General features: G+C 39.2%; 1 protein-coding gene across 2 annotated transcripts; it reads right to left on the reverse strand.

Annotated features, from left to right (window-relative positions):
* Window positions 1–2,173: 2,173 nt before the first annotated feature.
* hax1 (HCLS1 associated protein X-1) lies at window positions 2,174–14,306 on the reverse strand. Of its 2 annotated transcripts, none has more exons than XM_080837495.1 (7): window positions 14,169–14,306; window positions 13,348–13,595; window positions 12,557–12,771; window positions 12,311–12,374; window positions 3,257–3,378; window positions 2,761–2,881; window positions 2,174–2,618 (listed from the first exon to the last, which is right to left on the reverse strand). In XM_080837495.1, the coding sequence occupies exons 1-7, from the start codon at window positions 14,237–14,239 to the stop codon at window positions 2,545–2,547; spliced, it is 915 nt and encodes a 304-aa protein (XP_080693621.1). In that variant the 5' UTR covers window positions 14,240–14,306; the 3' UTR covers window positions 2,174–2,544. The 2 variants fall into 2 exon arrangements, with proteins under 2 accessions (XP_080693621.1, XP_080693622.1); XM_080837496.1 differs by having other exon boundaries at window positions 13,348–13,577; window positions 14,169–14,293.
* Between the last annotated feature and the right edge of the window lie 3,129 nt (window positions 14,307–17,435).

Below are 17,435 nucleotides of genomic sequence, written 5' to 3' on the forward strand. Positions count from 1 at the left end.
TGCCCAAGACCTCAATCTACAGGAAACTAGGTCTGAGAAATAGGCCCAAAGTCTTGAGTCTCTCCATTGTCTGAAAAACATCTATTTCCAATTGCTTTCACCAGAGGGCGCTACAGTACATACAGTACACTGTCCACTGAGTCCCATTGTGAACTGACAAGTAGGCATGTGAACAGTTGTTTTGCACAATATGTACAAATCCTGTCTTGTTGTGACCTCAAATCTACACTATTATCTAATGTACTAATATTAAAACTGTGACATCTCAGATCTACAAACATTCAGATACTGAAAGACATAAAGGTCTGGAGCCACTATAAGGAATGGGAGGGGCTAGATGTGGTTCGAGGGGAGACAGATGGATGGCAAAGACATCAGCAAAGAAGAAAGAACGGGAGAGAGGAAATAGCCAATGCAGTCACATTAGTGGACATCTATTCCAAAAGCTGTGTGCACCTGAGCAGAAATATCACTATTTCAGATTCAGATTACAGCTCTAGAGTAAATGATGAGAATCAGGTACTACTGCAGATTCAGATTACAGCTCTTAAGTAAATTATGAGAATCAAGTACTACTGCAGATTCAGATTACAGCTCTAGAGTAAATGATGAGAATTAGGTACTACTGCAGATTCAGATTACAGCTCTAAAGTAAATGATGAGAATCAGGTACTACTGCAGATTCAGATTACAGCTCTTAAGTAAATGATGAGAATCAGGTACTACTGCAGATTCAGATTACAGCTCTAAAGTAAATGATGAGAATCAGGTACTACTGCAGATTCAGATTACAGCTCTTAAGTAAATGATGAGAATCAGGTACTACTGCAGATTCAGATTACAGCTCTAAAGTAAATGATGAGAATCAGGTACTACTGCAGATTCAGATTACTCCTCTAGCAGGTACTACTGCAGATTCAGATTACAGCTCTAAAGTAAATGATGAGAATCAGGTACTACTGCAGATTCAGATTACTCCTCTAGCAGGTACTACTGCAGATTCAGATTACTCCTCTAGCAGGTACTACTGCAGATTCAGATTACAGCTCTAGAGTAAAAAATGAGAATCAGGTACTACTGCAGATTCAGATTACAGCTCTAAAGTAAATGATGAGAATCAGGTACTACTGCAGATTCAGATTACAGCTCTAGAGTAAATGATGAGAATCAGGTACTACTGCAGATTCAGATTACTCCTCTAGCAGGTACTACTGCAGATTCAGATTACAGCTCTAGAGTAAATGATGAGAATCAGGTACTACTGCAGATTCAGATTACAGCTCTAAAGTAAATGATGAGAATCAGGTACTACTGCAGATTCAGATTACAGCTCTAGAGTAAATGATGAGAATCAGGTACTACTGCAGATTCAGATTACTCCTCTAGCAGGTACTACTGCAGATTCAGATTACAGCTCTAGAGTAAATGATGAGAATCAGGTACTACTGCAGATTCAGATTACTCCTCTAGCAGGTACTACTGCAGATTCAGATTACAGCTCTAGAGTAAATGATGAGAATCAGGTACTACTGCAGATTCAGATTACAGCTCTAGAGTAAATGATGAGAATCAGGTACTAGCCTACTGCAGATTCAGATTACTCCTCTAGCAGGTACTACTGCAGATTCAGATTACAGCTCTAAAGTAAATGATGAGAATCAGGTACTACTGCAGATTCAGATTACTCCTCTAGCAGGTACTACTGCAGATTCAGATTACTCCTCTAGCAGGTACTACTGCAGATTCAGATTACAGCTCTAGAGTAAAAGATGAGAATCAGGTACTACTGCAGATTCAGATTACAGCTCTAAAGTAAATGATGAGAATCAGGTACTACTGCAGATCCAGATTACAGCTCTAGAGTAAATGATGAGAATCAGGTACTACTGCAGATTCAGATTACTCCTCTAGCAGGTACTACTGCAGATTCAGATTACAGCTCTAGAGTAAAAGATGAGAATCAGGTACTACTGCAGATTCAGATTACAGCTCTAAAGTAAATGATGAGAATCAGGTACTACTGCAGATTCAGATTACAGCTCCAGAGTAAATGATGAGAATCAGGTACTACTGCAGATTCAGATTACAGCTCTAAAGTAAATGATGAGAATCAGGTACTACTGCAGATTCAGATTAAAGCTCTGGAGCAAATGATGAGAATAAGGTAAGGACGTCATATCACACTTTTATTGTCCACTCACCACTCGACTCAGACACGTCAGAAAGAAAACTCTTTACAAAAATAATCTTTATACACGCTTAATCAAAGCTGTGTATTAAACGACAACGCTTGTAACATAATCAAATTCATTGTTGCATAATAGCTTCTGAATAAGATCACCTTCTTCTTATAAACATACCAAGGGGTAAATTATCTGCACTAATCCATAGGGCAGTCCTTCTATTCTATGATTATGGTCTGTTCCAGGTGACAGACAAGCTGAGCACTTACTCTCGAAAAGCAAACTCGTCACATTTTAATGGGGAATTACACAAAGGGACATGAAACAACGGATGACAACGTGGATGAGAGCAGGAGAGATCTCAGCCTTTGAAGCCTCCAAAGAACTTGGAGAACACGGACATGTCGTCATGCAGGTCTGACGATCCTGGACCACCTGTGAAGGAAACCAGAAGAGACGCTCAGTATTCAGTACCTCCATTGCTTTTAGCAACCACGTTAGTCAGGACCAGTTTCTCTTGGCAGATAGCAGAGCCACATGCCATACAGAGGTTCTCTGTTTTCAGGGCACCACTAACCTGATGAGAGGGGCCCGCTGGGGCCCCGTGACCCCTCTGGGTCTCCTGAACCCCCGGAGCGCGTGACAGATATCTCCTCGTTTCCCTGGCTGTCCCTCACTGTGCGCGTCTCCTCCATGCTCTGCAGGCAGGTCCAGACACACACACACATGAACACTCACATTCATAAGGGATGGGGTGCATTGGGGCTCTGGTAATGTACCGTCACCCCACAGAGCGTTTCTTTAGATAATACACATGTCAACCTGTATGACGCATACACATCTCAACCCAAATACTACAAGAATGCACATCTATGTACTTTGAAGATGACAGGATGCCACCCTGGACTAAACCCTTGCTGAAGTTGTTTTAAGTCCGTTGAAAATGAAAGTAATTTGAGGCATTTACAGAAACAGTAATAGTACTACCAACACTAAACTGTTCTAAAGTTGTTGCATGAGGTGAATCCATTTCCTAAAGACCTCTGATCTCTGGCTGGAGAAGCGAGACCTACCCCGTCTGGCTTCAACACCTTCTTGACCGTGACGGACTGGAAGAAGCCGCGTGTTCTGGGCTGAGCTGGGGCGGGCGTCAGAATCTTGTCCAGCCCGTCTGAGGACACCTGCGAGTCCAAATCTAATGAGGGAGGAGGTGGGGACGGGACAAAGAGAAGAAGAATTCAAGATTAAATCCCAGAGATGGATGATTATCTTGAGGCCCATTCAGATGGTATTTTTATATATATATATATTATGGCATGCCGTTCAGGAAATTAACATTTGAATATATATATACAAAAGTCTGAATATATATACAAAACTCTGAATATATATACAAAAGACTGGATATATATATACAAAAGACTGGATATATATATACAAAAGTCTGAATATATATACAAAACTCTGAATATATATACAAAAGTCTGAATATATATACAAAAGTCTGAATATATATATATATACAAAAGTCTGAATATATATATATACAAAAGTCTGAATATATATACAAAACTCTGAATATACAGTCGTATGCAAAAGTTTAGGCACCCCTGATAATCTTTATTACTTTCATTTATAAATTGTTGGGCATTTGGATCAGGAACTTCTTTGTCACATATATAATACTACATGGACACAGTGATATTTTAGAAGTGAAATAAGGTTAATTAGATAAAACAGAGAATATGCCAAATGTATAATAACAGAATTAGACAGGTGCATAAATTTGGGCACCCCAACAGAAAAATCACAATAATATTTAATAGAGCCTCCTTTTGCCATAATAACAGCCTCTAGACGCTTTTTATAGCCTCTGATGATTGTCTGGATTCTGGATGAAGGTATTTTGGACCATTCTTCCTTACAATACAGCTCCAGCTCTGTAAGGTTTGATGGGTGCCTAGCGTGGACAGCCTGCTTCAAGACATCCCATGTATTTTCAATTATATTCAAGTCTGGGGACTGGGATGGCCATTCTAGAACATTGTAGTTGTCCCTCTGCATAAATGGCTTAGTGGATTTGGAGCAATGTTTCGTGTTATTGTCCTGCTGGAACACCCGACTCCGCCGTAACTTCAGCTTTGTTACAGATTCTTGAACATTATTGTCAAGTATTTGCTGGTACTAAGTTGAATCCATGCGACCATCAACTTTAAATAGATTTCCAGTTCCTGTACTAGCCACACAGACCCACAGCATGATGGACCCCCCACCTAATTTTACTGTGGGCAGCAAGTGTTTTTCTAGGAATGCTGCATTAATTTGCCTCCATGCGCAACGTCTCTTGTTGTGACCAAATATCTCTATCTTTGTCTCATCATTCCACAGCACTTTGTTCCAAAATGAGCCTGGCTTGTTCAAATGTAGTTTGGCAAACCTCAAGCGAGCTTGTTTGTGGCGTGTGTGCGGAAAAGGCTTCTTCTGCATCACTCTCCCATACAGCTGTTTTCTGTGCAATGTGTGCTGAATGGTTGAGCAATGCACAGTGACACCATCTGCAGCAAGATGACCTTGCAGATCTTTGGAGGTGGTCTGAGGGTTATTCTTGACCATTCTGACCATTATTCGCCTTTGCCTCTTTGTTATTTTTCTTGGCCTGCCACTTCTAGCCTTAGCAAGAACTGTACCGGTTGCCTTCCACTTCATAATTAAATTCATTGCAGTGGAAACTGATAGCTGAAACCTCCAGGATAACCTTTTGTAGCCTCCCTCTAAACAAAACTGCTGAACAATCTTTGTTTTCAGATCATTTGATAGCTGTTTTGATGCTCCCATGTTGCCACTGTTCAGAGGAGAATCAAAGAGAAGCACAACTTGCAATTGGCTACCTTTAATACCTTTTCTAATGGTTGGATGCACCTTTCTATGGAATTGAAGGCTTGACGAGCTAACCAGACAAATTCTGTGTTGCATTTTATCAGCATTGAGTAGGTACAGGTATTCAAATCAACAAAATGATGAGGGTGCCCAAACTTTTGCACAGCCTATTTTTCACATTTGATTTAATTTCACACCAATAAATACTGCTACACTAAATATCTTTGTCTGGAAAACACCCCAGCACTCAGTGATAACTACAAAATAAATATTTGACCACTGTGATCTTTTTTGGTGAAGACAGAGTAAATTATCATGCAGCCTTAGAGGGGTGCCTAAACTTTTGCATACGACTGTATATACAAAACGAAGTCTGAATATATATACAAAACTCTGAAGCGCTCAATCCGTCTTTGTCCGCCATATTGGATTGAGCGTTTCCTATTAAATCAATGGTATCAAAATGTTTCTAATTACGTATTTTCTGCTTCATGAAATACTGTTTTTCTGTTATATTGTTCAATTTTGACATTGATTTCTCACTAGAAATGCAATAATAACACGTTTATTTTACACAGTTTGACTTCACGAAGGATTTTTTTAGAGGCAATTTCTCCATTCACTTGACTGGGGGGTCTTGTCAAAACCTTCGTACTTCCTTGTTTTCTGCTTCATGAAATACTGTTTTTCTGTTATATGGCTAAAATTGATTAAACATTGATTTCTCGCTAAAAATGCAATAATAATAACACGTTCATTTTGCATCGTTTGACTTAACGAAGGACATTTTTACGTTTAAATGGGATACATCATTTCCTCTCGTCACATGATCCAATACAGACTTGACATTGGACAAAAAATGATTACCCAGAAATCCTCATTGCATATACCAATGAAAATAAGACATTATTCATTGAATTGAATAGTTTTTTTTAATAGTTTCCATAGTTTATGCATATCATTGTGTTATAGATTGCTACTGACTATTTCCCTTCTACAAAATAATACTCACCATGACCTAGATAGGTTGGCCATTCCAAGCGTATAAATAACATAAGGTACTACGTATAACTGTAACTAGTGACTGGTCACGGGTGTGTTTCCAGAAAGTTGTCTGCCCTTAGTTACTCGCAGATGTAACATTTTGTGAAGCACCCGACGAGGCAAAATCCCGGACGATTTGGGAATCCCTGCCGGACGCATTTTTTAGGTCTCAAAAAGAGGACAAGTCCGAAAAAGAGCACGTCTGGTCACCCTACCATATAACAGAAAAACAGTATTCCATGAAGCAGAAAACAAGGAAGTACGAAGGTTTTGACAAGACCCCAGTCAAGTGAATGGAGAAAGTGCCTCTAAAAAAATCCTTCGTGAAGTCAAACGGTGTAAAATAAACGTGTTATTATTGCATTTCTAGTGAGAAATCAATGTCAAAATTGAACAATATAACAGAAAAACAGTATTTCATGAAGCAGAAAATACGTAATTAGAAACATTTTGGTACCATTGATTTAATAGGAAACGCTCAATCCAATATGGCGGACAAAGACGGATTGAGCGCTTCAGAGTTCAGAGTTTTGTATATATATTCAGACTTCGTTTTGTATATACAGTACTGTGCAAAAGTTTTAGGCAGGTGTGAAAAAATGCTATGAACTAAGAATGCTTTGAAAAATGTAAACAATAACTGTTTATTTTTTTATCCATTAACATGGTAAGATTGAGCACAGCAACAAGACACAACGTAGTTATACTGCATCAGCAGGGTCTCTCCCAGACAAAGATTTCAAAGCAGACAGGGGTTTCAAAATGTGCAGTTCAAGCTCTTTTGAAGAAGACGTTGAGGATCGTAGACGCAGTGGTCAGCCAAGGAAACTTAATGCAGCTGATGAAAAACACATCAAGCTTATTTACTTTCGAAATCGGAAGATTTCAAGCAGTGGCATCAGCTCAGAACTGGCAGAAACCAGTGGTACCCAGGTACAGACATTTACTGTCCGGGGAAGTCTGGCCAGAAGTGGTCTTCATGGAAGAGTTGCAGCCAAAAAGCTCTACCCTGACAAGGAAACAAGGCCAAGTGACTGAACTAAGCACGAAAACATAGAAACTGGGGTGCAGAAACATGGCAGAAGGTGCTCTGGACTGATGAGTCAAAATTAGAAATATTTGGCTGTAGAAGAAGGCAGTTTGTTCGCCGAAGGGCTGGAGAGAGGTACAATAATGAGAGTCTGCAGGCAACAGTGAAGCATGGTAGAGGTTCCTTTCCAGTTTGGGGCTGCATTTCTGCAAGTGGAGTTGGAGATTTGGTCAGGATGAATGGTGTCCTCAATGCTGAGAAATACAGGTAGATACTAATCCATCATGCAATACCATCAGGGAGGCGTATGATTGGCACCAAATGTATTCTGCAGCAGGAACATAACCCCAAACATACAGCCAATGTCATTAACAACTATCTTCAGCTTAAAGAAGAACAGAAAGTCCTGCAAGTGATGGTATGACCCCCACAGAGCCCTGATCTCTACATCATCGAGTCTGTCTGGGTTTACATGAAGAGACAGAAGAATTTTAGGAAGCCTACATCCACAGAAGATCTGTGGTTAGTTCTCCAAGATGTTTGGAACAATTTACCAGCCGAGTTCCTTCAAAAACTGTGTGCAAGTGTACCTGGAAGAATTTATGCTATTTTGAAGGAAAAGGGTGGTCACACCAAATATTGATTTAATTTAGAATTTTCTTCTGTTCCTTCACTGCATTTGGTTAATTTATGAAGAATTGATGAAAATAAACTGTGAACACTTCCATTTTTGAAAGCATTCTTAGTTTACAGCATTTTTTCACACCTGCCTAAAACTTTTGCACAGTACTGTATATATTCAGACTTCGTTTTGTATATATATTCAGACTTTTGTATATATATATTCAGACTTTTGTATATATATTCAGACTTTTGTATATATATATATTCAGACTTTTGTATATATATTCAGACTTTTGTATATATATTCAGAGTTTTGTATATATATATATCCAGTCTTTTGTATATATATTCAGAGTTTTGTAAAAATATTCAGACTTTGTATATATATTCAGACTTTTGTATATATATATTCAAATGTTAATTTCCTGAACGGCATGCCATAATATATATATAATATATATATATATATATACACACAGTGCCCTCCACAAATATTGGCACCCCTAGTGAATATGTGCTAAACAGGCTATAAAAAAATATGTCTTTGTTGTTAATCCTCTTGGTTTTTCACTCAAAATATTCACAAAAATCTTACCTTTTCATTTCATAAAATTATTGAAAGGAAAAAAAAACTGTTGACATTAAATAAATATTTTTCCCCAAAACATGTGTACCACAATTATTGGCACCCCTTAATGTAATGTTTTGTGCAGCCTCCATTTGCCAAGATAATAGCTCTGAGTCTTCTCCTATCATGCGTGATGAGGTTAGTAAACACATGGCACTGGATATGAGACCATTCCTTCATGCAGTATCTCTTCGGATCCTTCAGAATCTGAGGTCAACATTTGTAGACTTGGCTACAGCTCATCCCACAGATTTTCTATGGGGTTTCGGTCAGGGGACTGTGATGGCCATGGCAAAACCTTTATTCTGTGGTCGGTGAACCATTTTTGTGTTGATTTTGAGGTGTGCCTAGGATTATTGTCCTGCTGGAAGGTCCAACCACGGCCCATTTTAAGGCTTTCTGGAGGGGGCTGTTAGGTTTTCATTTAATATCTGCTGGTATTTGATGGAGTCCATGATACCATGTATCCTAACAAGATGTCCAGGGCCTTTGGAAGAAAAACAGCCCCACAACATCAAAGATCTGCCACCATACTTCACATTGGGTATGGGGTGCTTTTCTATATGGCTATCTTTCTGTCTACGCCAAACCCACCTTTGATGATTGTTGCCAAAAGGCTTTATTTTGGTCTCATCTGACCATATAACTCGGTTCCATTGAAAGTCTGACTTACATTGGGCAAACTGTAGGCGCTTTAGTTTGTTGTTGATTGACAGCAAAGGCTTTTTTCTGGCAACCCTCCAAAACAACTTGTGGTGATGTAGGTGGCATCTGATGGTAGTTTTGGAGACTTTCTGACCCCAAGACTCAACTAACCTCTACAATTCTCCAGCTGTGATCCTTGGAGATTATTTTGCCAGTAGAACCATCCCCCTCACGGTGCGTGGGGTCAATGTACAGACACGTCCTCTTCCAGGCTGATTCTTAACATCTCCTGTCGCTTTAAACTTCTTAATTATTTCCATGATAGTGGAAATGGGTATTTTCAACTGTTTAGAGATTTTCTTGTGTCCATTTGTGCAGCTCAACAACTTTTCGTTGCACATCGTCACTGTGTTATTTGGGTCTTTCCCATAGTGATGAATGACTAATGGAATTTGGCCTGTGTCACCTCATATTTGTATGCCAGTGGAACTGGAAGTCATGGTTGACCTCATAAGAGTTCCTTATCAAACAGGTGAACTTAAAAATGTAAAATATGACTGGAAATATACTTCAGTTAGATTTGAATTAAAGATTTTTCTAGGGGTGCCAATAATTGTGGCACACATGTTTTGGGGGAAAATATTTATTTAATGTCAACTGTTTTTTTTTCTTTCAATAATTTTACTTCTATGAAAAGGTAAGATTTTTGTGAATATTTGGAGTGAAAAACTAAGAGGATTAACAGCAAAGACAACATTTTGTATAGCCTGTTTAGCTCATATACACTAGGGTTGCCAATATTTGTGGAGGGCACTGTATATATATATATATATATATATATACAGCCGCGGAAAAAATTAAGACACCACTTAAAAATTATCAGTTTCTCTGGTTTTACTATTTATTGGTATGAGTTAAAGTAAAGTTAACATTTTAGTTTGATTCTATAAATTACTGACAACATTTCTACCAAATTTCAAATAAAAATATTGTCATTAAGAGCATTTATTTGCAGAAAACTGACAATTGGTCAAAATAGCAAAATAAATGAAATGTTTTCAGATCTCGAATAATGCAAAGAAAACAAGTTCATATAGATTCTTAAACTACACAATACTAATGCTTTAACTTTGGAAGAGATCAGAAATCAATATCTGGAAAAAACGCATCTTTTTTGTTATTTTGACCAATTGTCATTTTTCTGCAAAAAATGCTCTAAATGACAGTATTTTTATTTGAAATTCAGTAGAAATGTTGTCAGTAGTTTATAGAATGAAACAAAAGTGTTAATTTTACTCAAACACATACCAATAAATAGTAAAAAAAAGAAAAACTGATACTTTTTTCAAAGTGGTCGCTTAATTTTTTCCGCGGCTGTATATATATATGATTTTATGTTAGATGATGTCATACTATTATTTATTTCAATGCCCTCTAGCTGACGACATCCTCCTAGCACTGCAGAGCTGATCCTGAAGTGTGTGACCTTTCATGGCCTTTTATGCCCTCTGGTACTTTTCATGGGCCTTCTGTATGCCTTTCTCACAAAAATATCTTCCGGCAGCGATGCCACACCATCAGCTGTAATCCAAAATCTGATTTTAATGAGTTCAGAGAGTGAGAACACAAATAGATTTTAAATCTGGCCCCCTACTGGACCCAGCAGGTTGTCCTGATGGCTGAGTGGACCGTGGTAAGCTGCTTGGCTAGTCTTTCTAATGCCAGTCCCAAACCGGTAACTCCGCCCCTAAGCCATGCCAACAGCAGAGGGTAGGGATCTCTCACTAACGTATCCAGGTCTCAATCAGTTTTAACATTTGACAAGAATCAGTTGACAAACCCATCAGAAAAATTTACCTGACCAGGTATTCTTTCCTACATCTCTACATACGTGCCAATGTTAGACTGATTGACAATTGGACTGATTACTTCTCAGTCATATGTCACTTACAAGAGAGTTTGCCTTACTGCTGTCACATGACCTGAATTCCCACTTCTTAAGGCCGAATTATGCTCTGTTTTAGACGTAACGCGTAAGCACGTAAGATACACAACCCCCCCTTGCGCGGTAAAATACCCCCCCTTACGTGCTTAAGTGCGTCGCCCAAAATTCCTGACTATGCAACTAAAACACTACGGCCCTACACAGCTCGCAAAGGCTGTGATTGGCCGGCTACCACAGCCTTTCACAGAGTCTCACGTTTCCGGGTTAATAGCATACAGTCTTTTTTAGACCCAGATATTTTTTTAAATCATGAATACCCTGCAGACCTCTCACAAGCCTTTTCTTATGGATTAGGAACAAACATAACAGAAGAGGTCCGAAGACATGAACTCCTTTACAAATCCTCTTTAAACACTTATAAGGACGCTCAAATTACTGCGAATATCCCACTCTTACCCGCGATTGTTTGGAGAGAATGTGGTCATTCACGAACAAAGGTACTTTCATATTCATTGTCCACCACTTGTGAGTCATGGTGATATCTTTCATTGAGTTCATATTGACGTGAATCCATCAATTGCACCAGCGAGTTTGATAGAATGAGCCCGGTCTGCTCATATACAAAAGTTAACAGTAACCTGCCGTTACCTTGTGGCCAGCACCATTGTAGTTACAAGCATTGACAACATGATGAGATTCTCTCGCGGTTTACCACCTCATCTTTGAATAATGTAACTCATAAACACATCGTTTTAAAGCCTGTCGCAGTCATTAAAAGATGTCAATAAACGAACTTTTGCGTCATGTGCTGTCTTTTTCGCCACTGGTACTGAATTGCCAACATTTGTATTTTGTGTAACACATGTATTCATAACATCAAGCCTTTCGCCCACTACACTTTCATGCTCCGGTAAGTTTTTTTTCCTTTGTCCTGCTGCAATAAATAGGCTTACTTAACTCAAAATAAATCTACAGTTCTGGCGTCAATTTGCTTTGCAACACGCAACACGGCTCACAAGCCTTGCAACACGGCTCTGCGTCTAAAACGAACCTTAAATCAAAACTTGTCTAAAACAAGTTCCTTGTGTAAATTACGTGCTTACGCGTTACGTCTAAAACAGAGCATAATTCGGCCTTTATTTGTTCCCTTCTTTCTCTTCTTTCCTGTGCTGTTTATCCTCCATTTGTGCTGCTTCTCTTATTAGTTAACCCACTCATGTCCTGTTTCAGTGCTGCTTCTCTTATTAGTTAACTCACTCATGTCCTGTTTCAGTGCTGTTTCTCTTATTAGTTAACTCACTCATGTCCTGTTTCAGTGACTCATTGGGCCCTACCTCCATCTTCTCTCTTGTCACCCAGGGGAGCGCTGAACAGGCCGTCACGCCAACCGTCCTGAAACTGATGAGAAGAACATATCAAATCCAAAGAGCTCAAATAGCAGCAAGCATCAACACGATCAAACCAAACACTATTATTTAGTTTTCTTCATAATGTGAAGGCCCTTAAGGCGTGTAACACAGTCTACAGTATGTGCACGTTAGTGATTAAGTGTGTGTGTGCGTGTGTGTGTGTGTTCCTACCTTTGAGAAAGGTTCCCAGCGGTGGAACGGTGAGTCTGGACTGGGGCTGCGGCCGCGGCCGCCTGGGGTAGGGCCTGAGGGTGCGGGGCCAGGTGGTGAGGGTCTGTCATCCGAGCCCTTCAGCATGAAGTCTCTCAGGGAGTTCCTGTCACCCCCCGACTCTCCATGTGGGGCTCTGCCCTCAGGTGAGCATGGGGGCTCTAGACTGGGCATGGCTGGCACCCAAACACAGGAGAATGTTAGTGTAGGGGGCACAGAAACCATGCTGTTTCCTACACATCTTAACCGAAGAGGACTTTGTTATCTACTTAACACATGTTAATGGTGATAGAAGTCCCACCGAAAAAATCTGCACACTCACAAACGACAGCAAACATAACAGAGTATTTGTTATTCACAACTTAAAGGCACCCAGTGCAACTTTCGAGGCTTAAAAATAAACATTCAATTTCTAGTCTTTTTGTAAGTTTCAATAACTCTATAGCATTTTCTATCAGTTCTCACCACACAACGACGTCTCATCTTTGCTCCTTGAATGACGATATGTAATGGTATGGAGTTATTGAAACTTACTACGTGTAAAAAAAGACTAGAAATTGAATGTTTATTTTTCGAGTCTCAAGCCTATAAAGTTGCACTGGGTGCCTTTAATAACACTTTAACATAGCGTCAACATTGAAAAGGCGGTGCAATTTACACGAACAGAGTGAGGGTTAACTTTACTTAGGCACACACCTGCATACATAGGCTCAAATGCGCTCTCACTCTGACACACATTCACGCAAACGCACCGAAAGGTCCGTGCCGCTCCTCCCATCGTCCGAGTTCAGAGAAGATATCATCCATCTCCTTGAGAATTTGTCCGAACATCGCAGGCTCCTGAATGCGCATGCCGTTGGGTCCCATACTGAAGCCGAAACGCCAGGCATCGTCAAATCCATCACTACCCCCAGGCCCTTCGACCGAGTTGGAGTAAAACCCCTCCTTATCATCTTCCTCGTCGTCTTCATCATGGGTCATGCTATCGAAGAAGGGTTCCCTATGTGAATAATTAAACAATGGTATAACAACTTAAGAACCATATATTTGGCGAGTATTCGTGTACACAATTGAGTATTTTCTGCAATGCAACTCTCCACTTATAAGTGGCTATATGCTATTCCAGCTGCAACCCTGTTCATAACTACTTGCTACGGCTTGCTGGTGGAAAGTGGCTGCTTGCTGGACCCTAAACAAGGTTATAGAAGTCTCGATCATCTTCAGAATCTCAAAGCGAAATCGCTTCGATTATATCATTCTAATCTAGAGGATAGATTTCTAGCTTTTGCATAATATATGATTTTCTTGCAAACTGGAATTATCGGCTATAAAGATAACTTGCTAATATGTTCCTAATGTAGGCCAAACACCAATGAGAATCAATCAGCGGACTACACTGACAGCTGTCTCCTAACAAACCCGTTCAGTTTAGTAACCCCAGAAAATTTCTGAATATTAGACGGGCTCTGAACACGTACGGGACTGTTAACAAGCTATCTAGCTAGTTAGCGCCAAGTTATAAACAAACTGTACAGAAGAGGATATTACGTCCTGCTCAAGTCTTTGACTTTACCTTGGACAATGGCGCCCATAGGGGCCTCCGGGAACCCCGAAAAATCCACGAAAAAGGTCAAATATGCTCATTTAAGGCGAATCTTCAGGGTAAATGTGATTTCATTCCCTACGCTTGGTCAACAGTAGTTAAATGTCAACGGTTACGTCGTGTCGTAAAACATTGCACTTGCGACATAACCGTGATGCAAGCGCAGTGACATTGCGTTACCGTAAAAACGAATCTAGGTGAGCATTATGAAAGTGGAACAAGAATAATTTGAAAACTTGATACAATAAGTGTAGGCAATACCTGTTATTTTTAATCATGTGTTGGTGAAACCGTAATCTAAAATAATTTCCTGATGTGAAAGTATATCTCAAGTAAATGGTACCATCTACAGAAATGAGATACTAGCTCAGTGGTCAGTCACCAATCTTTTTGGGCCCAAGATCACCAACCTCTGCCTTGGTGACCTGAAGATCTACCTATGTAGGCGTTGAGAGAAAAAGACTGTCCAAACTCCAGACTGTACTTACAACTTCATTTTTGATTCAGCCTTTGTAATTGAATGAAATTAAACACTTTGGTCCAGCTTTCAAATTGACTTATCAACTTAAGTTACAACAAAACACTGACAAATTTCTCATGTAACTCAAGTCAGTGTGATGGCTGTGACTGAACACTGTCTGTGAGTGCCTTGTAGTTCGGTTCATATGCACAGACAGCCGGTCTTTGTTTTCAGATAATTTGTCAGTTGTTTTGAGGCCCCCATGTTGCCACTCTTCAGAGGAAAATCAAGGAGAAGCACATCTTGCAATTGGCTACCTTAGATAGTTTTTCTAATGATTGAATGCACCTTTCTATGGAATTGAAGGCTTAACAAGCTAATCTGACTAATAATTCAGTATTGAGTAGTTACAGGTATTCAAATCATTAAAATGATTAAATATTTGCACAGCCTATTTCACACAATTAAATTCTGCTACACTAAATATCTTTGTCTGTAAAACAGCCCAGTACTCAGGGTTTACTAGAAAATTAATAATATACCACGTGATCTTTTTTTGGTGAAGACAGAATACATTATCATGCAGTCTCAGAGGGTATGGAGGACTGAAAGTGCCACAATTCAATAAATAAATACACCATCAATAATTATTTAAATGTGTCATTAATTAATTAAAATGGGAATTAAATACATAAATGTTTTATTAAATGTGTCATTAATTAATTACATAGCAATTAATTTTGTGTAAAAAAAACATATTTAATTATTTCACTATTTAATTAATTATGTCATGGTCCTGTGTTGCAGCGCATCAATAATTTATTTTATCTGTCAAACTCACCCATCAAAGTCAGTGGGCGGGGCTAACGCTGATTTAGTCTGATCCATTGCTTTAGTCTGAAGTGCCTGGAGAGAGACATTTTTCCACCGGTTCCAGCACCAAAACTTAACGTTATGGAATCTTGTGACATGTTACTTTGGTTACAATTGTGAGTTATTCACGAGTGGTCTTCTTCCAGCGAGAAGGCAAATTAATTTCGATAAAACTTAAATTATGTTTAACTTTTTAATACCATGTAGTACCATACGACCTAAAGTTAAAGTTCTGTTTACTTGATCGCTTTAGCATATGACTAGAGTTCTTGAGATGCTCCATGGACCAGCTCAGCAGTAGTTAATTCCTCTGAAATAAACCGTTCAGCATATTCACACCTATTTGCCTTTAGAAGTTTCTTGAGAACTCTTAGAATTTTCCACGACATATAAAAGTTCTGTTTACTTGGCCACGGGTTTCTATATTCCCTCATGTAGATCACACGAGTGGCAATGCAGTTCATGACGGGAGTTGACTAGCACTGATACTAACCAGTTGCCTTAACAACTGTAGCAGTAACCTACAGCAGCTAGTGCTAATTAGCTAGCTATTTCACGAACTTGCTTAGTCAAGAGCTTTTTTTTCGTTTTCAAGTGGCAAGTCTTCTACAGTACACAATACAAAACCAGCACTACATCACGGTCTCAGTTAATGCAACTACGGGTTTTCTACGAGCAGGCAATGCAGCTCATGATGGGAGTTGACTAGCATACTGTAGTAGTACCTCACGACAGCTAGCAGCTAGTGCTAGTTAGCTAGCTGCTACAAGAACTTGCTTAGTCAACTGTTAATATCAAGTGTAATATCACACAAACAAGCCAGATTGAAAGAGAAAATGTATACAAAGCAGACAAACCAACACATTTTGATGGATGAAAGCTCTCTTTATTATTTGTAATGTGTTTGTTATTAGGTCTGTTGTCCTTTTGAACCCTGCTATCCAACTCTCCTCGTATTTCCTCATACATTTTAGCTTTCCTTACTGACTTTGCAATTTTGTTTTGCATTTCTGTTGATGGCTAAATTGCTTTCGAGGTATTTAATCCATGGTCCACTACTGGATCGATTTTCCGTTTTCTTCACCTCGCACGCTCTGGATTTTTAGCGTTTAAGAAAAAGTTTAGTTTGACAGTGTTTAGGAATGAGGCCTGCTTCAATCCAAATATCTTGAATCGGTAAGCCTTGACTTGATGTGCAGGGTAACCAATCAGGTATTAGGAAGAAAAACTTGCTTCCTTTTGCTCTGACAATGTTCCCCAACTCTGAGAAGTGTTTTTTTCCAGCAGGGCAATGCTCCATGCCACACAGCCAGGCCAGTAAAGGTGTGGATGGAGTATCACCAGATCAGGACCCGGTCATGGCCAGCCCAATTTCGAGACCTGAATCCCATAAAAAAAACTCTGAAATGTGATCAAGAGGAAGATTGATGGTCACAAGCCATGAAAAGAAGCCGAGCTGCTTGAATTCTTGCGCCAGGAGTAGCATAAAGTCACCCAACGGCAATGTGAAAGACTGGTGGAGAGCATGCCAAGACACATGAAAGTTGTGATTTTAAATCAAGGTTATTCCACCAAATATTGATTTCTGAACTCTTCCTAAGTTAAAGCATTAGTATTGTGTAGTTTAAAAATGAATATGAGCTTGTTTTCTTTGCATTATTCGAGATCTGAAGACACTGCATCTTTTTTTGCTATTTTGACCAATTGTCATTTTTCTGCAAATAAATTATCTAAACGACAATATTTTTATTTGAAATTTGGTAGGAATGTTGCCAGTAGGTTATAGAATAAAACTAAAATGTACATTTTACTTTAACACATACCAATAAATAGTAAAACCAGACAAACTGATAATTTTGAAGTGGTCTCTTAATTTTTTCCGCGGCTGTATATGGTCAAGTCAA

The sequence above is a fragment of the Sprattus sprattus genome (assembly GCF_963457725.1).
Source record: "Sprattus sprattus genome assembly, chromosome: 4".
NCBI lineage: Eukaryota > Metazoa > Chordata > Actinopteri > Clupeiformes > Clupeidae > Sprattus > Sprattus sprattus.